The sequence below is a fragment of the Pipistrellus kuhlii genome, unplaced genomic scaffold (genome assembly GCF_014108245.1).
Source record: "Pipistrellus kuhlii isolate mPipKuh1 unplaced genomic scaffold, mPipKuh1.p scaffold_m20_p_16, whole genome shotgun sequence".
NCBI classification, from domain to species: Eukaryota; Metazoa; Chordata; class Mammalia; order Chiroptera; family Vespertilionidae; genus Pipistrellus; species Pipistrellus kuhlii.
The window spans coordinates 5,932,957-5,954,516 of record NW_023425471.1 but is presented as its reverse complement, the minus strand read 5'-3'; the positions used below and the strand labels follow the sequence as shown (position 1 = coordinate 5,954,516).

Genomic DNA, 21,560 nt, shown 5'->3' with positions numbered 1-21,560 from the left:
CTTTTTTAAAATATATTTTATTGATTTTCTTTCTTTTTTTTTTTTTTTTTTTTTTTTACATAGAGGAAGAGAGAGGGATAGAAAGTTAGCTACATCGATGAGAGAGAATCCTGGATCAGCTGCCTCTTGCACTCCCCCTACTGGGGATGTGCCTGCAACCAAGGTATTATACATGCCCTTGACCAGAATCGAACCTGGGACCCTTGAGTCCGCCATCAGGCACTCTATCCACTGAGCCAAACCGGTTTCGGCTGATATTTTTCTTTATGCTGTCTCTGCAGATAGTTATCCTTTGGTTATATTTGCCTTTCTCTGATAAAATAATTTCATTGGCTGATTATTCATTTACCAGGTGCTAGAATAAAGTCACTTCATACAATCCCTGGTGTAATATAATCATTTGTACTGATCAGTGACGTGTGCTTGGTTTTGCATATTCCACTAAGGAAAATAATTTGCAGACAACACCTGCCTGCTCATTAATAGAATAAAGCCATCACAAAGCCAACTCACTTATCATAACCATCAACAAAACAGCGCTCTCTAAAATGACGGGAAAAACACACAGGCTTTTAAAAAATTCTTCATTGTTGAAAGTATTGCATATGTCCCCTTCTGCACCCTCCTCTCCCCCCGTTGTCCTCTCCCAGCCTGCCTCCACTCCCCCAGCTCTGGCTTACACTCCCCCCCCCCCATTGTCTGTATTCATTGGTTATGCTTATAAGCATACAAGTTCTTTGGTTGATATCTTCCCCCCAATTTACGCCCTCCCCTCTCTACCCTCTCCTGCCTTCCCTCTGAGGTTTGACTGTCTGTTCAATGCTTCTGTGTCTCTGGATCTGTTTTTGTTCATCAGTTTATGTTGTTCATTTTATTCCACAAATGAGTGAGATCATGTGATATTTATAATTCTCTGACTGGCTTAATTCACTTAGCATAATGGTCTCCAGGTCCATCTATGCTGTTGTAAATGGTAAGAGTTCTTTCTTTTTACAGCAGCGTAGTATTCCATTGTGTGGATGTACCACAGTTTTCTAATCCATTCATCTGCTGATGGGCACTTAGGCTGTTTCCAAATCTTAGCTATTGTAAATTGAGCTGCTATGAACTACAGGTGCATATGTTATTTCTGATTGAAGACACGCATAATTTTTATCTTTTCTCTCCTGAACCAGCAGATTTTCAGTTATGGGTTAGAATGCTTTCAGTTGCAAATAAAGAATATCTAATTAAAATTGGCTAAAATAACAGAGGGTTATTATTGTCATGTGGAAAGAAGTCTGGGCACTCGATTATTCCAAGGTTGGTGGGTGGCTCATTGGGCTTGTTGGTCACCCAAGGTATTTCCATTTTTCTTTCTTCCATCCTCACAGTCTCCAAGAGCATTGGCCATACCTTCCCTCACAGTCATAAGATGACTGCCACAACTCTACACATCCTATCCATTCGAAACAACATCCCAAACAGGAAAGAAGAAAGGAAACAACACAAATGGCTTCCACTCAGTTGGCACTTTCTAGCCAGAGAGGTTATCTCTTTCTCAGAGTCTCTTAGTATATTTCCCTTTATTTCTGGGACCCAAATTGGGCTACACAGCCACCTCCAGACCAATTGCAGGTGACAAGGTGCATGATTGACTTAGACTAAACATGTTTCAGCTCAGGGGCTGGCACACTGTCCTGAAACAAAACTGAGACTGTGTTAAAGGGAGAATAGGAAATGGTTTGGGAAGGCAGTGCCTAGAATAGCACATGAAACACATGAAGAGATGGTGTTGCCCTAATCACAATCAATAATGGGTCTCAGGGTTGGCCCCTTCCTGCCAGTCTTTTCTTTGTGCATCACATACACATCTCCACTTCATTTGTAAATCCCCCAAACTCTGTAGATCCAGGTAACAACTTGATCTGATCATTTGTTGAAGAGGGTGACAAAATCAGGGCAGAGGCCTTCCTCCTGGTCACATGCCAGGTACAGTAATGATCTGGCTGAATGATTCTACATTCATCTGAGACATTAGTCACAGAGATGTGAAATCCCTGAGGACTAGCTTATGCCCACCATACTCACTGGTGTAGCCTTGGTATTGAGGTGTGTGTGTGTGTGTGTGTGTGTGTGTGTGTGTGTGTGTGTGATGTACTAGTTGCTCAATCATAATGGAGTAAATGAATGAGCATACTAATGACTAATGACCAAATAAAATGATGCCTTTATTGACAGATGCCTCTACAAAGAGAATGGTGCCAAGCTCTATGAATTATCTGAAGAAGTAGAAGCTTAATCTCCATCTATAGGGAATAGGGATTTTATGGTCTAATTTTAGGGTGAGAGCTGATGACCAGAGTACTAAGGCACAACCAGAGGAGGGGCCTGCCCTCTCTTGTCTTTTGTAACCAATGACTAGCATTCACATGTTCAAGGATGTTGTCATATCTCATGATAACTACTTTTTAGGATGAGGCTGCAAGAATGTTTTATCTACCAAAATGAACTTAAATCTGTGGGAAAAATAAGATTCATTCCTCCTTTACTCCTCTTTCTGTAGCTTTTCAAGATTTATGAATATAGTTGTAGAAGAGGGGAGGAAAAATCCTGTCCTCTCCTCCATGTTAACTTGTTAAACTGAGATGGAAATGATTCTTCATTCCGTTTGAGTCATGTTTATTGGATGACCAAAGAATGTAAACAGCCTTCATAAATGATGAAATGTAATGTAGGCATCAAGGATGATTGTCAAGGAAAAGAGATGCCTTCTGGGACCTTATGAGAACCATTCTCACTCCTATTGTTGCTCTTAGAAATCTGTTTTACTTTTGTTTTAGACCTAGAAGGTTTTGACTCCGTGGTATCATCTACTGAGAAACTCAGTCACCCAACCACAAGCAGACCAAAAGCCACAGGGAGGCGGCCTCCGTCCCAGTCTCTCACATCAGTAAGTGTCTTCTCACTTCTCTACAGCTCAAATGCAGGAAACATTAGAGATTCTAGTTCAGGACTCTAATGCAAGTGGCTTTTTAGAGGACAAACAGGAGAGGGAGATTATGAGATACACCGCTGATCAAAAGTGATTTGAGAGTCCGCTAGAATCAAGCAGTATTTCTGTTTGTTCTTGGTGTGTCTGCCAGCCAGGTGGGCACTCCCTGTTCCCACTTCCCCTCCTCCTTCCAGACTGATTGTTGTTTGAATCTGAAATGAAATTGGTAAGGAAAAAAATTCATGTTTATGGTAGGAAAGGAGAACAAGGCTTATTTGGTCTATAAACAAAACAAAACTACTAAAGAAAGCTCTGCCACTGTACAGTGCTTGGCAGTGACAAGCCTTTTTCTCCCGAATAGCCCTTACAGAGATTGCTTTTAAACATCTGAGGCACCTGGTCACGTTGGAAAGTACAGTCAGACCCTCTGGATAACCCATAGAATTTTTTTCTTGTTTGGGTTGTTTTGAATAACTTCTTTTCTCATTGGAAACCTGTAACACATTATTGTGCCAAATTTAAACAATGCAATTCATAAAGGAAGTTATCGGTAACCCTGCTCCCCAGAGCTAAGAACTGTTACTTTCTTGCTATAACCTTAGCTTTTATTTAAAATTCTGTTTGTGTCTCTAAAGTTGTTTCTTCAAAAATGGGATCACTTAGTATGCATTGCTTGGAAGTTGCTTGTTCCCCTTATTTTGTGCACCTTTCTCCCAAATCATTACACATTCTTCCATAACATCACATTTAATGGCTACCTGGTGTTCTAATTTGTGAATAGATGATATTTTATGTAGCCAGTGCACTATCATTGAACATTTATATGATTTCTAGTCCTTCATTATAAACACTGATGTGAATGTCATTGTAGAAAAATCTTGATGCTTCTGCAAGTAGTGTATATGTGTCTGTCTGCCTATCTTTTCTCTCTGTCTATCTCTCCATATCATATTGCCTTGCCCTTGCTAGGAATGCAGGTCAAAGACTTTATGACCTTAACCCTGATATGCCAAGGAATGAAACTTTTGCAGATTTCCCAGGATACCATCTACTTTCACCTCATCACTTATCATTTAGAAGAAAAAGAATGCACTTCCTTTGAGCCTCTTCTCTCATGTCTTCCGAGTCTGGCAGTGTGGTTTGAGTTGTCCTCTTTTTCCTCTTGTATGAAACAAACCTGACTATGTATTGATGCCTTTTGTGAAGAAAGACTTGAAAAAGTGGCTTACATTACCCTCTTATATAGAGTACTGTGTCAATACCATCTTCTTTCCCTTTTTCATGTCACCTACCCACACCCTCTCTTATACATCTCATATACACACACATTTTTTAATGGCTTCTTGGTATCTCCGTATTTAAATTTCTAATCGTATCTCCTACATCTTTTCTATAAATCCTTCATCATTTTTGTTTTCCCTCTAAATTCTTCCCAACTTTTCAAGATCTAGAGGGCCTTGAGACATCCAGAATTATATACAGAAAAGTGAAAATTACCGTCTACCACCCTACCCTTGGTCCATACTTTCCATGTCTGGGAGTTTATACAGGATATCCCCCAAAATGTATACACACTTTAACAACTGATAGCTCAATTTTGAAAATGAAATGTATTATAATAAACAGTGCCTTTATAATTATTCCATGTGTATATACATTTTGGGATACCCTATATATATTTTGGGGACCAAGTAAAAGCATCTCATCTTTGCTCTGCTTTTAGACTACATATTTGTTCGTTATAGTGAGGAGACAAGCAAAATGCAAGTGTCAAGTGCTTTGAAAATCATACAGCGTTATGTTAACAAAAGCTATGTCAGCCAAAGTGTAATTCTGACAAAAGCATTTTCTTTTGGCTTTATCCAGTCTTCCCTTTCAAGCCCTGATATCTTTGACTCCCCAAGTCCCGAAGAAGATAAAGAGGAACACATTTCGCTTGCACACAGAGGAGTGGACACATCAAAGAAAACTTCAAAGACTGTTACCATATCCCAAGTGAGTGACTGGCCAGGGTGAGGGTGTCATGACAGCACATGATCCCTGCCTTTTTGTGTATGCACTGATGATGTGGTATAGATAAAAAAAGGATAAATAGATGTCTCTGTCAGTTCAAGCTGATATAACAAAGTAGGTGGGCTTATTAACAATAAAATCTAATCCTCACATTTCTGGAGGCTGGAAGCCCAAGATCAGGGTGCCAGCACCATCGGTTTCTGGTGAGGGCTGTCTTCTGAGTTGCAGACAGCCAACTTCTCGTATCCTCACATGGCAGAGAGAGGGTAAGAGCCTTCTGGGGTATGTTTTTTAAGGACACTAATCCCACTCACAAGGGCTCTACCCTCATGACCTAATGACCTCCCAAAGACCTCACCTCCAAATACCATCAAAATGGGTTGGTATTTAAACATATGAATTTTGGGAGAGCACAAGCATGCAGCCTGTTGCAACAGGCAATGCAAGTTTTTGTCATTCTTTAGTGATGGTGCTTAGATTGTCATCAAAATCCCCAAGGCATTTTACCAAGTCTCCAAACCTGGGCAGATCCCTGAGAAACAAGTTTGATTGATGATTATGATTTCCCATGTTTTCTCTTGTGCTTTGATCTCCTTGTGGTTTGATACCATCAACCACACATACACAAATGCCCTTGCATGCCATCACCTTCTCAGAAACCAAGACAACTTAAAAAGCCTATCGGTGTCTAGAAAGAATACATTAACTATATTAAATGTGTGCCCTCTGCCCACACATCTTGTCTTTTGTGTTCAAAACTGGTGGTGCCACAAACTATGGTTGGAAGCTCATGAATTTGAATAATTAATGGTGGTATCTTAAAAGGTGATTTGGATTTATTTATTGGGATAAATTTATAGTCTAAAAACATTTTAATTTCATTGCATGCCCAGGGATGGTATAGCTCTTCTAAGTTACTGGCTTGTGTGAAAAAAAGAAGACATTGTTTAGCAACAACTGTTTATGGCTTCTGAAGGATACCCTGTACAAATTCTTCTTGTCCTATGAATGTAAACCAAGATTTTGAAATTTATGCTAAGAGAGCCCAGCAGTTGGAATTATTCCCTATAAATGCTTGCAACTACTTTCTGTCTAAAAGTAGAAAACGGCAGACATTTTAAAGGCAATTGAAACAGGAATTAACACAAAGAAATAAAAATGTATGTAGGATTTTCCTTCTCATAGATTTAAAATTTTACATGCATAGATTTTCTTTAACATCTGATACAGTATGCAAAAACTATCCTATAAAACATATTAATTGTAATTATTCATAAAATATAATTCTTCCTTTATAGAAGGATTTCGTTTTCAGAAATTGGATTTAAACCTGTGTGTTTTTTCTGGTTATCCTAGGTAGTATACAAGGTTAGTTGCATTCTCTCTGACCTCTCAGACAGCCTTGGGGTGTTTCTACAGTGACATCTACTGGTGGGCAGAGGCTCTTCCCATTTCTGATTTTTACAGTTCTATCTTTTAGGCTCTTTCACTTCCCTGCAGCTGTCATGTCATGTTGTTTATTGCTTTTGGAAATTCCACATGAACTAATTTGGTGAAGGTATATGGTGCCCTCTATTCTGTGAGAATTTTTTAAAGTATTTGTTCGTTGAAATGGGCCTAGAGAGCAAGTCATGTATAATAGTAAATGCTCAGAGAAGCATTCATTCAAGAAATGCCTGGAAGCCAGTCAGCGTGAGGACATTGATGGGTTGGGGGAGGTATGTGAATACGCAGGATGGAAAATGTGAAAAAGTGTGAACTCAGGAGTAGGAAAGAAGCAAAGAAAAGAAAGACAGTAGAGTGTGAATTTTCAGACTTGAGTAACCGCAGGCATGATACCAGACTTGAGGGTCCAGCTGATGGAGAGGATTGTATCCCAGATCTGCCAGTTATTAGTTGTGAGACTTCGGGAATTTCTACACCATGTCCCTAAGCCTCCATTTCCTGCTCGGTCAAACAAGTATGCCAACTGATCCTTGTTTCAATTGTCTAGCCAATGTCTGGTAGATGACCAGTGCTCCATGAACATCAGTACCTCTTCCCTCTTATTATAACTCCTATGAACAATAAGCATGGAATGGCTGATCGCTATCTCTGGCAGCAGAAAGCGCTTTTCCTCAATGGTAACTTGGCAGAGAAAAGGCAAGCAGAGAAGCTGGGAATGCTGGCCCATATGCCTCTGTCTTACTCTGCCCAGTCTCTCCCTCCAGCACAGTCTGACTTCACACTCTGCCTCCTTACCATGCCAGCCAAGCCCCTTCTTGGCTCCCACCCTGGGTGCCTGCTGCTAGAGGGAGTTCCAGCTGGGTGGCCCAGCTTCACCACCAACCTTTTCTTCTGCCTGTCACTCACCCTTTCACCTCCCAAAGTCCTGTCCTCTCCACCTGCCTACGTCTCACCTTCCCTTGCTGCTGTCTCCTCCCCTGGGCCTGCCACATGCCCCTCTTCCCCCAACCTATGACTGCCCATGTCCTCCCACCCCCTGGTCTCCTCAGAATACTTCTCCATCCAGCCTCCACCTATCTCCTCTGTCTCCAGCCTCGTCCTCTCGGACTCTCTCCCTCAGCATATCAACCAACTCAGGGTCTCCCTCATCTTTGAGAGCGAACAGAACCATTCCTTGACCCTGTCCCCTCCTACGGCTTCTCCTTAGACACTGTCTTTGTCCCATTTTCCTTCCTCTGCCAAGTTTTTAGAAAGTGTTCTAAACTTGCAAGCCACACCCCTCACCTGTGTCAGGCACTGACCACCTTGATCAGGTTTCAGTCTCCCTTCCTCCATCAAGTGGGCTCCCCCAGTTTTCCTCTTAGCACCCTTGACCCACTTATCCAACCATTTTCTTCCTACTGGAAACTCTTACAGGGGACTTCCATAACCCAGGCTCCTCTTCTGGTCTGGCTTTATCCCCTCTCACTACTCTGTCCTAGTCCTCAAGGGCTTTACCTTTTCTTCCCACCTCTTCAATTTGGGAAGTACCCAGCTTCCATCATCGGGCTTCTTCTTTTCTATCATACGTCCGTGCTGTTCACCCCTATGGCATTCTCTTCCTCTGACAGTTTCTCTGGCCCAATTCACTCTTTCAGTTGTTGGCTCTGCCCACTAGACATATGCTTCTGCAGCTCTCTGTACTTCCCTCCCATGTGCACACTCCCCTCTCATCTGCAGAGTGTTGGTTGGTCTGTCTGTCTACACTGAGTTCTGAGCTCCTTGAGGGCCAGGAAAATGTTTTGCTCAGTTTTCGGAGCCTAGAAAGGAGATGGGACTCTGGACATGTACATTAAACAAATGGGAACTGCCTGGCCAAAAGGTGATCCAATGTAAAACATACAAGAAAAAGCACTTCTATGGGGAATGCCTATACCAAGTAGGCCCTTGGGGCTTGTATGTGAAATAATGAGTGAGGAGGATATGGGGGGAGGCATGGGTGATGATGTAGATAGGGTTCTGCTAAACATGAATCCCTAGTCTGAAGCCTCTCTGCCCTTCCTTGTCACAGGTGTCTGACAACAAAGCACCCCTGCCACCCAAGCCAGGGACCATGGCTGCAGTTGGTGGTGGCGGATCAGCTACTCTGTCCTCGGTGGTACCCACCCCCCTGTCGTCCTCTTTGGGAACAGCCGGACACAGAGCCAACTCCCCATCTCTGTTCGGCACGGAAGGAAAACCAAAGATGGAGCCTGTGGCCATCGGCCAAGCGGCCGTGGAGGAGCTAAGGACACAGGTCCGAGAACTGAGGAGCATCATTGAGACCATGAAGGACCAGCAGAAGTGAGTGTCTGGGGCCCCTTCTTCCTCTCCCTCTGGATCACTCTCTGCTGGGCCAGGGCCTAGTCTGCAAGCCTGCGTCCCAGCCTGCCCTGGAGGGTGGGCCAGCCTCCCTGTGATGGCAGCAGGGGGTGGCAGTGGATGTGAATTCAAGAGACTTCACAGAGCTCAGCTCCATGAGTAACTGGACCTGCTGCATGTAGGAAGGGTATCAGTTGGCTGAGGGGTTTATGGGGGAGGGGGCAGTTTCAAGGCCTCACATACATTCCTTTCAGCTGCTGAAAGGAAAAATCTTTTTTTTTAATCCTCACCCAAGTATGTTTTTATTGAATTTTTTTTTTTGAGAGAGAGAGAGAGAGAAAGATAGTAAGGGAGAGAGAGAAACATCAATGTGAGAAGGAAACACCAATCAGTTGCCTTCCATATGTGCCCTGACTGGGGATCTAGCCCACAACCTGGATTTGTACACTGATCAGGAATCAAACCCCAAACCTTTTGGTATATGGGATAACACTCCAACCAACTGAGCCACCTGGCCAGGGCAAGGAAAGAAGGAAAGATCGTAAAATCCCAATAAAATACAGTATGCACATGTACCAGCTTTTTAAAAAAAATATTTTATTGATTTTAGAGAGGAAGAGAAAAAGAGAGTTAATAACACCAATGATGAAAGAGAATGGTTGATCTGCTGCCTCCAGCTTGCCCCCTACTGGGAATCAAGCCCACAACCCAGGCTTGTAACCTGACCGGGAATGGAACCAAACCATGCCCTCCTGGTTCATAGGTCAACACCAACCACTGAAACATTCAGGCCAGGCTATACCACTTCTTAATCAGCCCAACAGCCAGCTTTTCTTCTAGCATCAGAAAGGTTTCAGTTATTTCAGTTAGCTGCCCATTATAATAATTAGTTTGCATTTAGGAGCTGTCATGTATGAAAAGACATAGGGAATCTTTAAATCCAAGACTTTGTACTGAGCAAGTTGTTCTCCCGGTGAGACTCGGGGGCTCCCTCCATGCATGCCCCCACAATGCTCTCTCCCTACCTTTCATCTTCAAGGAGCCCTTTGATGGGGAGAAATATCTGTAAGCGAAAATAGCTAACACACATAAATATTACACTGTGCCATATGCAGCGACAAAAATGGCCAAAGGGTTAGAAGTCAGAAGGTATGGAATGGTAACAAATATCTACAATTAAATTGATTATGTAAGTACATTTGAAAACCAGTAATCTATAATGAAGAGATAGTTTCCAGTCAAGATGGCAGAGAGGAAAGACAATAGAATATGAATACCTGGAGCCTAGTCACTGAACAAGTTGGCCACCTCTCTAGGCCTCAGTTTCCCCATCTTCTTTTAGGAGAAGCTTCAACTGAAGGATCTTAAAGATCATGTCAGACATACTATTTGATGGCTACCTATTTTGGGAGCCCAGAAATAATGGCAACTCTTTCTGTCTCTGACAAATTTTAAGCAATAACAATGCAAATAAAATAATGTTCTGTCCACAGTGTCTTCATAAAAGAGTCAGATGGATTTTGGAATGATAAGAGGCTTCTTATCTTTAATTGGGAAAGTCTGGACTTTTGTTTAATTCCATTGTTTGCTTTTCAGACGAGAGATTAAGCAGTTACTGTCAGAGTTGGATGAAGAGAAGAAAATCCGGCTGCGACTGCAGGTGGGTCCCTTGGGGTCCTGCCTCATGAGAGGCTCAGTTGGGGGTAGGGGCGGCATCAGGCTTTATTTTGAAAACAAATGATTGTTACTTCTCTGCAGATTTAGGCACACTTCCTGTGGCCATTTTCTTAGAATTTTATAGACTCACTTTGCATCCTTCAGTGGGATCCGGGAAGTTTGGGGAAGGAAGACATTAGTAATTGTACCCCCAATTGGGTTTCTCACTTGGAATTTACCAGAAACCTGTCCTCTGTGAATAGTTTCCCCTGGTTTCCAGAGGCCTCATTGTAGTCATGGCCAGAGGGCATGGCATGGGGGAGACCCCATGGCAGTTGGATTCTGTTATGTGGTCATTGGGATTCCAAGGACCACAGTTGCCCACACTGGGCACTTGCTCTGTATCTTTTTACTTCTCCCTGATGGTTCTGTCAGTACCACCAGTGTCAGAGCCTTGTACCCCTCAGATCCAACTTAGCCATTACCAAATGGCCAAAGGAAGACTTTCAGCTTTCATCCAGTTGGTGCCCTTGGTGGTGGTTAGGACCCATGCTGCTTAAAGAAAGATAGGTAACCTTGTCATCACTTTGGAAATGGTGACAGATACCACCATGGGCCTGACCACTGCTACCTTTCAGCACTGCCAGGTGGTCTCGCAGGTCAGGACAGCCTGCCCCACCCTCTGGCCAGGAAACTAGAGCACTTGTTACTTTTGACAAATTTTGGATGCTGGTAGCCTGAGAATTAAAACATCCACTATTTCCTAGCATATCCCATCTGCATGCCTGTTCTTTAGGTTTGTGCATTTCTATCAACTCTTCATTCAGATGTCATTTTACCCATTTTGCCTTTAAGCTTGTCAGGTTGAGTATTTTCTTTCAATCAACCGGGTTGATTATCTTTCAGCTTCTTTCAAACCAGCCGATTCACTATGATTTTGTTGGCTCTTCTTTGTCTTTTATAGATGGAAGTTAATGACATAAAGAAAGCTCTTCAATCAAAATGAATACTTGATCAATGAAATGTCACGTTATTCATACTGAGTCCAAGACTCAACTTTTCCACCCCAGCCAAAATAACCTTGTGCCAAAAGATTAAAGATTTGCCTCAATATGTCCCAGTTTGAAAGATTAGCACAAAAATCTTGATAGCACAACACAAATTCCATCCAAGAGGAAACTCTTCCCCACGGTACAGTCCTGGGTCTGGCACTGGTTGTGACTTAAACAGAGCAAATTGTGCTAAAGGCTTTTTTTACTATGAGATCTCATGCGAAACGAAAACTCAGGCAGTTTAGTCCATAGTAGTACTATTTTGATGATATTTTCCATTAAGAAAATGTAATTTCAGATTATTCGTTTACAAGCTTTATAATTTTATGATTTTTTTAAATTGTGTTTTGTCACAGATTCCCCCAGTATTTGTATTACACATAGTCCGGAGCAAGCATCCCTTTTTTTTTGCTGCAGGCGGAAAGCTGCCTTGCTTTGTGTCCCCTCTAGGAGTCTATTACATATGCAATTTTAGGTCCAACCCGTCCCTTCTCCTGCCAGCAAACCCCACCACCCTGAGATCGATTTTAGCTTATACGTGATGGTATATTTACAAAAAGATAAAGAGAAAATCTGGTATTTGCAATGATCTGTGCCTTCTTTTTACCACCCTCTTGATTGGAACTTTTGTGATGCAGCTACCATGATTTAAAACAAAAAAAAATTTTTAGCCACTCATCAAAGTCCACTGGAGGCTACTGTCTTCAAAGCTTCTCTCCCCTAGCCAAAGGTCCTAAGAGGAGACAGCTTGAAGCTGGGCTTGCTCTGTGGTACCAGCTACAGTTTTTAAGTTCTAGTTTTAGGTTGTTCACGAAACTAGAAATGTCACCCCTGCTTGATTTTTCATCAGCTAAGTTAAACCCTTGCCTCCTGTCCTTTGCACCTTTTGCGTGAAAAAGAATATGCATTATTAAAGCAAAAATAAATAAAAGTAAAATGCAAATAAAAAAAAAACAACGAGGGAGGGAAGTTGTATTATTTCCTGCACTGGGTTATCTGTGTGTGTTATTGTTTCAGCTGTACTCACATGTCATATGACTCCATCTCTTGTAATCTTTCCTTAGGTGCAAGGGAATGGGAGGTGGGGGCTCTTGTTAAAGTGTGGCCACTGGTTCTTTCCGGCATTTTTTTGAATTGCTTTTTCCCTCCCAAGGAAATGTGTTTGCTTGTCTGCTTTATCTTTGTAACAAATGAACAGTTCCGCCTTAGTCTGTGTGACTGCTTTCTAATCCTTAGCTGAAAATAAGGGGACATACTGTGTTGCAAAATTGTTTGGGGGTTGGGGGTGGTGGTCCCTTATAATGGTACCTGATGATGTTTTTTGTGTTTCTAAAAAGCTGCTTTGTCTATTTCCTGAGTTTTAGAGTAAAAGTATTAAACATTAATAGATCTTCACAACCAGAATGAATGAGAATTGATAACACTGAAGAAGTGTTATCACCACATGTTATTTATCATCTTAAGTATTACAAATAAAAGTATCTTCCTTTCTCTCTTTCCCCCGCCTTCCTCTTGCCTACATCCTCATCCTTGCTGCTTGAGGCTGCTACTTCCTCCAGAGTATTTACAGAGTCTGGACACCTGGTCTGCCAGGGTTAAGGAAATGAGTTAAGGGAAGATAAGTGTGTGAGCAAAGAAACCTCCAATCCTTCATTCCCGTGCGTTTTCAGCAGCCTTGCTCTCAATGTGCTTGGGACCAGGAGTGCCAAGTTTCCAAGAGCAGCATAAAACATTCCTGTACCCCTTGACTTTTCTAAGCATTTGTGTTAAACTTGGAGCCTTCAGAGATTTCCTACCACCTAATAGAAGAATGAGGCTTGGATTCTGTGGTGTTTGGATTTCTCATGTACTCATCATGAACCTCCCTAATGATGTAGTTTTATATGATGTGTACACAGAGTAGGATTGTTAATAATTACATTGAGAAATTGGAGTGTCCTCGTGGGGCACTGGGAACCTGGAATGTAGAGGGCTGTCATCTTCCCCTCACAGAGGCTACTGGCTTTCTTTGTATAAGGAGAGGGAGAATTGATTCTAGAAGTTGGCATGTCCAGCTTCATTAATGACCCTTGGGCTAACCAGCAAGAGGATTCTACATCATGGAACTGGATGAGCCACTGTCTGAACAGCCACCATTTTTACTCTTTACAAAATGGACCCATCAAAAAACATTGAGAAGCTTGGAAGTATCACTTTTGAAAAAAAAAAAAAATTCTTTTGTGTTCAGCATGGACTCCACCAGCATCTAATGGAAATTATTTTTTGCTTCATTTTCTAAAGTTGTATTTAGAAAAGTCTTTAGTATTATGCTTTGTAAAGAAGATAATTAAAATGAAATTTTGTGAAAATATTTTTGGTTAAAGTTGTCCTGGTCCGAGAGGGATGATTTCTTGGAATTTAAACCATTTTTCTCCATTTTACACAATTTGATTATTCTCATAGGAATGTCTTCAAATGACATAGAATATAGTGCCCCCTATCTTTCTCAAGTGAACAGAAATAATTCATTAAAACCTGTGGCTGTGAATTCTGTGTTTAAGGTGTTAAATTTTACACTCAGATTTAAGCAGAAAATTCTAGTAAGATCTATAGTGTAAAAATCATTAAATTATTGTTACTCAAATAATTGTGTAAAGCTGCTTTTTTAAAAAATATATATATCTTTATTGATTTCAGAGAGAAAGGGAAAGGGAGAGAGAAAGAGAAAAATCAACAATGAGAGAATCATTGATTGCCTGCCCCCTGCAATTCCCCCCACTGTGGATCGAGCTGGCAACCCAGGCATGAGACCTGACTGGGAACAAACTGTGACCTCCTGGTTCATAGGTCAATACTCAACCACTGAGTGACACCAGCTGCGCAATGAAAAACTGCTTTTATTCATACACAGCGCTCTAGACAGTCTACTCAAGTACATTATTTGTTTTCTCCCTTAAAGACAGCCTGTATCTAGTATCACATGTGTGTCTATGGTTACTAATGGTGAGGTTTTATTTCCTGTAATGATTGGAAAACTACAGGGTGTATAATTTACTAGTGTCCCAGTGCACAGATTCATGCACATTAAAAGGAAATTAATTAGAAGGAATATTTTAATATTTCTATTCGCCCTTTCTCTATAATAGAAGTGTCAACCAAATTTACAATCAACAGTGCTATCATTGTTGATTGTAAAAATACACACGTGTGATTGGCACCAGTGAGAGCTTTATATGATCGCGCATGCGCAGGTCAACTTAACCTTTTATAGATATACAATAAACTTGCTTAATTAGACCTGCTTTCTGATGTAGCTAAACTTTTTCCAGCCCAGTGAAGCACCCCAACTTCTCTTTCAGGTAATTATCAGAAACACAGCAGTAAATATCAACATGAAGCAGATTATTATTATAGATCACGCATGGAGAACAAGTAAAATATTTAACTGTATCAGTGTTTGACTGTGTTCTCTGCAGTGAGAAAATCTGAAGTCATTTTCAAGTTCCACCATTTCTTCTTTTCAGTCAGGTCAAGTTTCTAAACCTTCTAAATCTCCATTTTCTGGCTAATGAAAAGAAAATAGGATTCCACAGAATCTCCTATCTACCTACTTCAGGACTTCTGTGAGGATCAAATAAAATGAGGCACGTGAAAACGCTTCACAAACATTTGGTTAAACTGTAAAATGTTTGCATCTGGCTATAAAGCAAGCCTGGTTCCTGGGCTGAAGACATTCCAAGGAGGCTAGTTGCTAGGGAGAGGAAGCTGGGCGTTGCTATGGAAAGTCATTACTAGTGCCCACAGTGACCGTTTCAGGATTGGGCTGGGCTGTGGGCTACATTTTGCACCATGGAGTCTTAGCAGCATTGGCTGCAATTTGGTACGCTGTCACTCCAGGATGGTGGCGGGGCCTGTGACCTACTTGGGGGGAAACAAAGTGTTGGTTTGTCAGTGCCAGGTCCATGGTGCCATTTACTTTTGAATGGCCAGTAGGCATCATGGCAGCTCCTGCATTGAGCATCTGCCCCCTGGTGGTCAATGCATGTCATAGCTACTGGTCGGATGGACTGACACTTAGTCTTTTATATATATACTAGAGGCCCCTTGCAGGAAGATTCCTGCAATAGGGCATCCTGCTGCGGTCTCCACTGCCCCGCCTGCTTCCCTTCCTTCTCCCCTAACCTACTTGCTTGCTTCTCTGCAGCTTTGCTCCCTTCTGCAGTGCTTGGCCTCTGTCTACGCTGTCTTCAGTCTTTTCTGTGGCCTGGATATACAAATTAACCACCATTTTGGTTGGGTTAATTTGTATACTTGCCCTGATTGGCTGGTGGGCGTGGCTTGTGGGTGTATCAAAGGTACAATCAATTTGCATGTTTTTCTTTTATTAGAGAGAACTAGTGGCCCGGTGCACAAAATTCATGCACGGGGTGTCGGGGGGGTGGGGGGGCTCAGCCCAGCCTGCACATTCTCTAATTGGGCCTAAACAGGCAGTTGGACATCCCTCTCGCAATCTGGTACCACTGTCTCCTACCGCTCACCTGCCTGCCTGCCTGCCTGCCTGCCTGATCACCCCTAACCTCTCTGCCTGCCTGCCTGATTGTCCCTAACTCCCCTCCCCTGCCAACCTGATCTCATCCCCAATTGCCCTCTTCTGCTGGCCTGATCACTCCTAACTGCCTCTGCCTTGGCCCCCACCACCATGGCTTTGTCCAGAAGGAAGTCAGACATCTGGGAGATGGCCGGTTGACCTGGTCTAATTAGCATATTACCCTTTTATTAGTATATATATTATATAGGATAGGATTGCTTAAATTGGGGTGAGTCTTTTTCAGCAGGAGGAGATGCTCTTGTCAGACAAAAATACATAATCCCTTAACTGGACTGATAGCCAGCCATATGCACTATACTGCCAAAGCAGTCATTAAAAAATTGAGCTGCTTTCTTACACCTTAAACCAAACAGCTGTTGCACTTAAAAACCCTCCTCAGCCCCTACCTTAGGTTCTGCCTTCGCAGTTCACCCAGATTTGGTTCTGATTGGTCATTTTCTATGCCAGTCAGCATCAAAAGCTCCTTTTCCTAGGCACCCATTGGATTATCACAGTTCACCCAGATTTGGGTCTGATTGGTTAGTTTCTATGCCAGTCAGCATCTCTGGGCCTGTCTCTGGGCCTGATCAGAGAGGCGAGGTTGGTCAGCAGCCGCCCCAGGCTGCTAGTGAGCAGATTCAACTGCTGACCTCTCAGAGAGAGAGAGGCATGGCTGCTGGTGAGGCCCGGGGAGAGAGAGAGGCAAGGGCTGGTCAGCAGTTGCCACGGAGGCTGCAGATCATACCCTCCTTCTCCCTAAGCCTTGCCAGCAGCTGTGGCATCTGCTGATAAGCCCTGCTCCCCCAACCCCCTCTCTCAGAGGTCAGCAGTTCAGCCCACTCGCCAGCCCCAGCCCACCCGAGCCTGCTGTGTGCACAGCCTGGCATTTGGTTTTCCCTTAGGTTGTTTTGGATGTTATGGACCCTGGCTCTTTTAGATAGACAGATGGTAGGTAGGTAGATAGATAGATAGATAGATAGATGATAGATTATTCATGATTGCCAACTGTCTGTATAAAAATAATGCCGGGGTCCCCAAAAAAGCCTTTGCATCATAACTTAAGGTCATCATGGTCTCCTTTTTATATGAGATTAGGTATTAGTCCTCCAGTTATTTTAGCACAAATTAATATCAAGGTGTTTTAACACCCAGAGGGTTTAGTGAAAATCTTTTCTCTTTTACTTAGTACAAAAGAGAACAAAGCAATGTGTGCATAGGAGTAGGTGTTCTTTATGGCTAATTGCAGTGGCCAACAGAGGGAAGCCGTGGCAGTTATGACCAAAGCCTAGGGAAGAAATGCCATTCCCCAAATTAGCTCTAATGAAGGAATACAATTGCCAAAGCAGAGAAAACTCCTAGCCAGAAAGAAATGTTTGCCAGTAGTGTGAGGACAGGGGGAGAGGAGTTATGAAGACAATGAACCATTGCTGTCATTCCTAGCTCTGTTCTTAGGGTCACCTTGGCTTGGTTCCTAATACATGGAGCAGAAGGTGGCCCCTGAAGCCCAGGAGAATCCATAAAGTAGATGCAGGTTCCTGAGAGGTGTTTTTATTTCGTGCCTTTTTAACCAGTCCCAAATCGGAGTAGCTGTGGGGCAGTTCCTGTAAATGGCTGTAAATGGCAGTGTGTGCTTGTGAATGCTCGTGAATGCAGAGTTCACAGTTAACTGGGCTATGCCTCTTCTTTTCAAAGCAATAGGCATTAAACTATTTCAATCAAATGCAGAACAAGGTAACCTATTAGGTTGTGGCTAGAATGCTAGAATTTTTTTAGAAAAAAAATAGCAAGTTTTTAAAAAAATATATATTTTATTGATTTTCCACATAGAGGAAGGGAGAGGGATAGAGAGCTAGAAACGTTGATGAGAGAGAAACATCAACCAGCTGCCTTCTGCACACCCCCCACTGGGAATGTGCCCGCAACCAATGTACATGCCCTTGACTGGAATCGAAAAAATATATATTTTATTGATTTTCCACATAGAGGAAGGGAGAGGGATAGAGAGCTAGAAACGTTGATGAGAGAGAAACATCAACCAGCTGCCTTCTGCACACCCCCCACTGGGAATGTGCCCGCAACCAATGTACATGCCCTTGACTGGGACCCCTTCAGTCCACAGACGGACGCTCTATCCACTGAGCCAAACCGGTTTGGGCTGAAAGTTGTGTGTGTGTGTGTTTTAATTAATAAAAGAAGAGTTGAATTCCTAGAAAACCAGCTTTACGGGGCAGTTCTCTTTAAATGGCAGCAAGTTTACTTATATTATGCAGATCTAGCAATGTATTTAAACCTCAAATGCCTACCTTCCCTCTCACCCCTATAGAATTTTACTAGTTCTTCAGGAAACTAAGATTCATTGGCAAGCTTTGAGCTCTTGATGGGAAAGTGCCCTGGAAATGCAAAACTTCATTTTAGTTTCTATTAATTAAAACAAAAAGGTTTAAGGGGATTACAAACCAATTTTTAAACTACCCGAGCTGATAAGACCATCCTGAAGCCAAACAGAAAAATCATGAAGAAATCAATAACATTTCCGTGGCTATTCCCGGGGCTTAATCACAAGGAACAACAGCCTGTAATTATTGGAATTGAGAGTCTAGGTCAGTGGTTGGTCGGCAAACTCATTAGTCAACAGAGCGGCAAACATATTTTTAAAAAGCAAGCCTCACAAGGATCAAACTGTTTCCAAGTAACTTAACTGTGTCCCAGAATAAAGCTCAAGGATATAGGGATAGAAATTTTTAAAAAGTCTTTTGCACACACAAAACCGAAACAGAGACAAGAAGTGAATCATCAAGGTGGTGAGTAATCTGGAAATTATGTCATAAAGAAATGATTGAAGGATCCGGGAAGTGAGATATCACCTAAAAAAAAAAAGTGATACTTGGAAAGCTGCCATGTGGAAAAAGAATTAAATTATAATTAATGGGTAGAAATTACAAGAGGAGATTTCACTTAAATATATGGAAGAATTTGCTACAAAGCAGAGTTGTTAAGAAATAAGATGGTGGAATTCTAAATATCTAGTGATACTGGCCTAGCTATTCCTTGAGCATACCAGAATGCCCTGGGCCTTTGCCCTGGCTTGCCACTCTGCATGCAATGCTCTTCCTCTACATATTTGCATATCTGGCACACTCATCTCTTTCAAGTTTTTGTTTACTATCCATTGTAAGTCAAGTGGAGACTCTGGTTTAAGTTATCATTATCCTTACTCTGGGCACCAGGCTGATGAAGCAGGTGCTGCTTGGAATGCTACTGGTAACAGAAAATGGGTGGCAGAGAGAAAAGATAGCTCTGGAAGATCTTACACCTAAAACAAAACGCTCAAAGTGAAGCTGTGGACATTCCCAGAAAAGGGAATTGGAAACTATCAATAGAAGTGTAATTTTGGAAAGATACCAGTGTGCTGGTGAATTCTTCCATACCAATGGGAGTGTTGGAGGGTTGCCTACCACTTACCAGGAGCCTAGGGAAAGAGCTCAAAGATAGTTTGCTACAGGTGTCCCAAGAAGTTTTCAGGACATAAAGGACAAATGTCTGAGTCATATCTCAGAAATCTAGAAGGTGAGATGGCTGGCTGACTGCTCAAATGGTTGCAGCAATAGAGGGCCTGGATAGGCCAGCACTCCTGGAGGTTGTGGGGCAAAGGACATGTGTTTCCTGTAGACCAGACGTGGTCTCGGCCTGAGAAAGCCATCGGTGAGGTTGTCTCCTCTCCTACACACCCCCAACTTGAAGAACCAACTAGCACATTGGAGAGGAGGAAAGCAGCCAACCCTGTTCCTCCTTTTCCCATCATATATGGTCACCCCATAAGCACACCTGGAGTGCAGAGGGGAGAAGCGTTTTTTCTAGTTAATGTTAAACTTTTAAGTCTTTTCATCTTAAAAGAATTTCAGACTTAAGAAAAAGTTGCAAAAGTCATGCAAGAGGCACAACTCAGGACCGAGAAAGGGAGCCCGGTTGTCCTGAGTAGAATAGAAGGAGGCTGCAGCTTGCATACTAAAGAGGAGAGAGGCGTGTGGATCTGGAATCCTCAGCTGAGTACTGTCCAGCACTAGTGTACGCAGAAAGTACCCGAAGTTGTAGAAGGAACCACCTGAATGGATTAGAGGGAACAATCCCACAGGTCCCAGTTTCTGTTTCCACTGGCCAGAATGGAAAAACGAAATATTTCACAGGACATCGGATAGAGTACTCAGAAGGGTATTGCCTCATTAGAGGGGATTAATTAGCCCAGTCTAAATGTTGCTTTGATCCAATTAAAACCAGCCTTAAAAGCAAGCCTCAGGCTTGGCTGGTGTGGTTCAGTGGTTGAGCATTGACCCTTGAGCCAGGAAGTCACCAGTTCAATTTCAAGTCAGGGTACATGCCTGGTTACTGGCTCAATCACTGGTGGGGGCCATACAGGAGGAAGCCAATTAATGTTTCTCTTTCATCAATATTTCTATCCCTCTCTCTTCCTCTCTAAAATCAATAGAAACCTATTTTTTTTTAAAAACATAAGCCTCAGAAGGATCAAACTGTTTTCAAGTAACTTGAAAACAGAATAAAGCTCAAGAATATAGAAATATAGGGGGTGTGCAAGAGGCAACTGACCAATGACTCTCTCTCATCGATGTTTCTAACTCTCTATCTCTCTCACTTCCTCTCTGAACAAAATCAATAAAATATATTTAAAAAAATATATAGAAATAGCCGAAACCAGTTTGGCTCAGTGAATAGAGCATCAGCCTGTGGACCGAAAGGTCCCAGGTTCGATTCCGGTCAAGGGCATGTACCTTGGTTGCGGGCACATCCCCAAAAGGGGGTGTGCAGGAAGCAGCTGATCGATGTTTCTCTCTCATTGATGTTTCTAGCTCTCTATACCTCTCCCTTCCTCTCTGTAAAAAATCAATAAAAATATAAAAAAATAAAAATAAATAAATAAATTTAAAAAAGAATATAGGAATACAAAAATATGCAGTTCACATTAAAATTCACAATGTGAGGCATCTAATAAAAAATTACCTGACATGCAAACAAGCAAGAAAATATGACCCATCAGGGGAAAAAAATCATTAGATCCAGGAATAAAACAGATGATAGAATTAATAGGGACATTTGGTTATTAGAACTATATTCCATATGTTCAATAAGGGATAAAGAATGTATTGAACAAGATAGGACTGTAATGGATGTCACCAGTGGGTAGTCAGTTTAGGACTGACATACTGTCAGTTCAGAGATTACATGCTCATGCCTAATAACTTGGTCTTTCCATCCCCCCTATCTATAAGTAGCATCCTACTTCCATCATATATTCTATAGCATGTCTTAGAGGGAAATAAATTATAATTTTCAATATATCTTATGAAGTTCACCTTTTCCCCCACAAGTTATTTGCTTATTCATTGTTTATATTTAAAACACCTCATGAGTTCCCCCCACATTTCATAATCTAGTATTTTATCTATAACCTATGCTTAATAGTTATGAGTTTCATCCATTCTGTTTGTTTTTTCTTGTA

General features: G+C 42.1%; 1 protein-coding gene across 13 annotated transcripts in view; it reads left to right on the top strand.

Annotated features, from left to right (window-relative positions):
* SH3KBP1 (SH3 domain containing kinase binding protein 1) overlaps positions 1-13,831 on the top strand; it is a 342,524-nt gene extending 328,693 nt beyond the window's left edge. For 7 of the 13 annotated variants that reach the window (XM_036439674.2, XM_036439676.2, XM_045582308.1 and 4 more), the window contains 5 exons: positions 2,823-2,932; positions 4,841-4,969; positions 8,484-8,755; positions 10,370-10,433; positions 11,394-12,915. In XM_036439674.2, the coding sequence (XP_036295567.1) occupies positions 2,823-2,932; positions 4,841-4,969; positions 8,484-8,755; positions 10,370-10,433; positions 11,394-11,435 (617 nt within the window). In that variant the 3' untranslated portion in view covers positions 11,436-12,915. Of the gene's footprint in view, positions 1-2,822; positions 2,933-4,840; positions 4,970-8,483; positions 8,756-10,369; positions 10,434-11,393 lie in introns of all 13 variants that reach the window. The other 6 variants (XM_045582309.1, XM_045582310.1, XM_045582311.1 and 3 more) reach the window with 3 other exon arrangements.
* Positions 13,832-21,560: the final 7,729 nt, after the last annotated feature.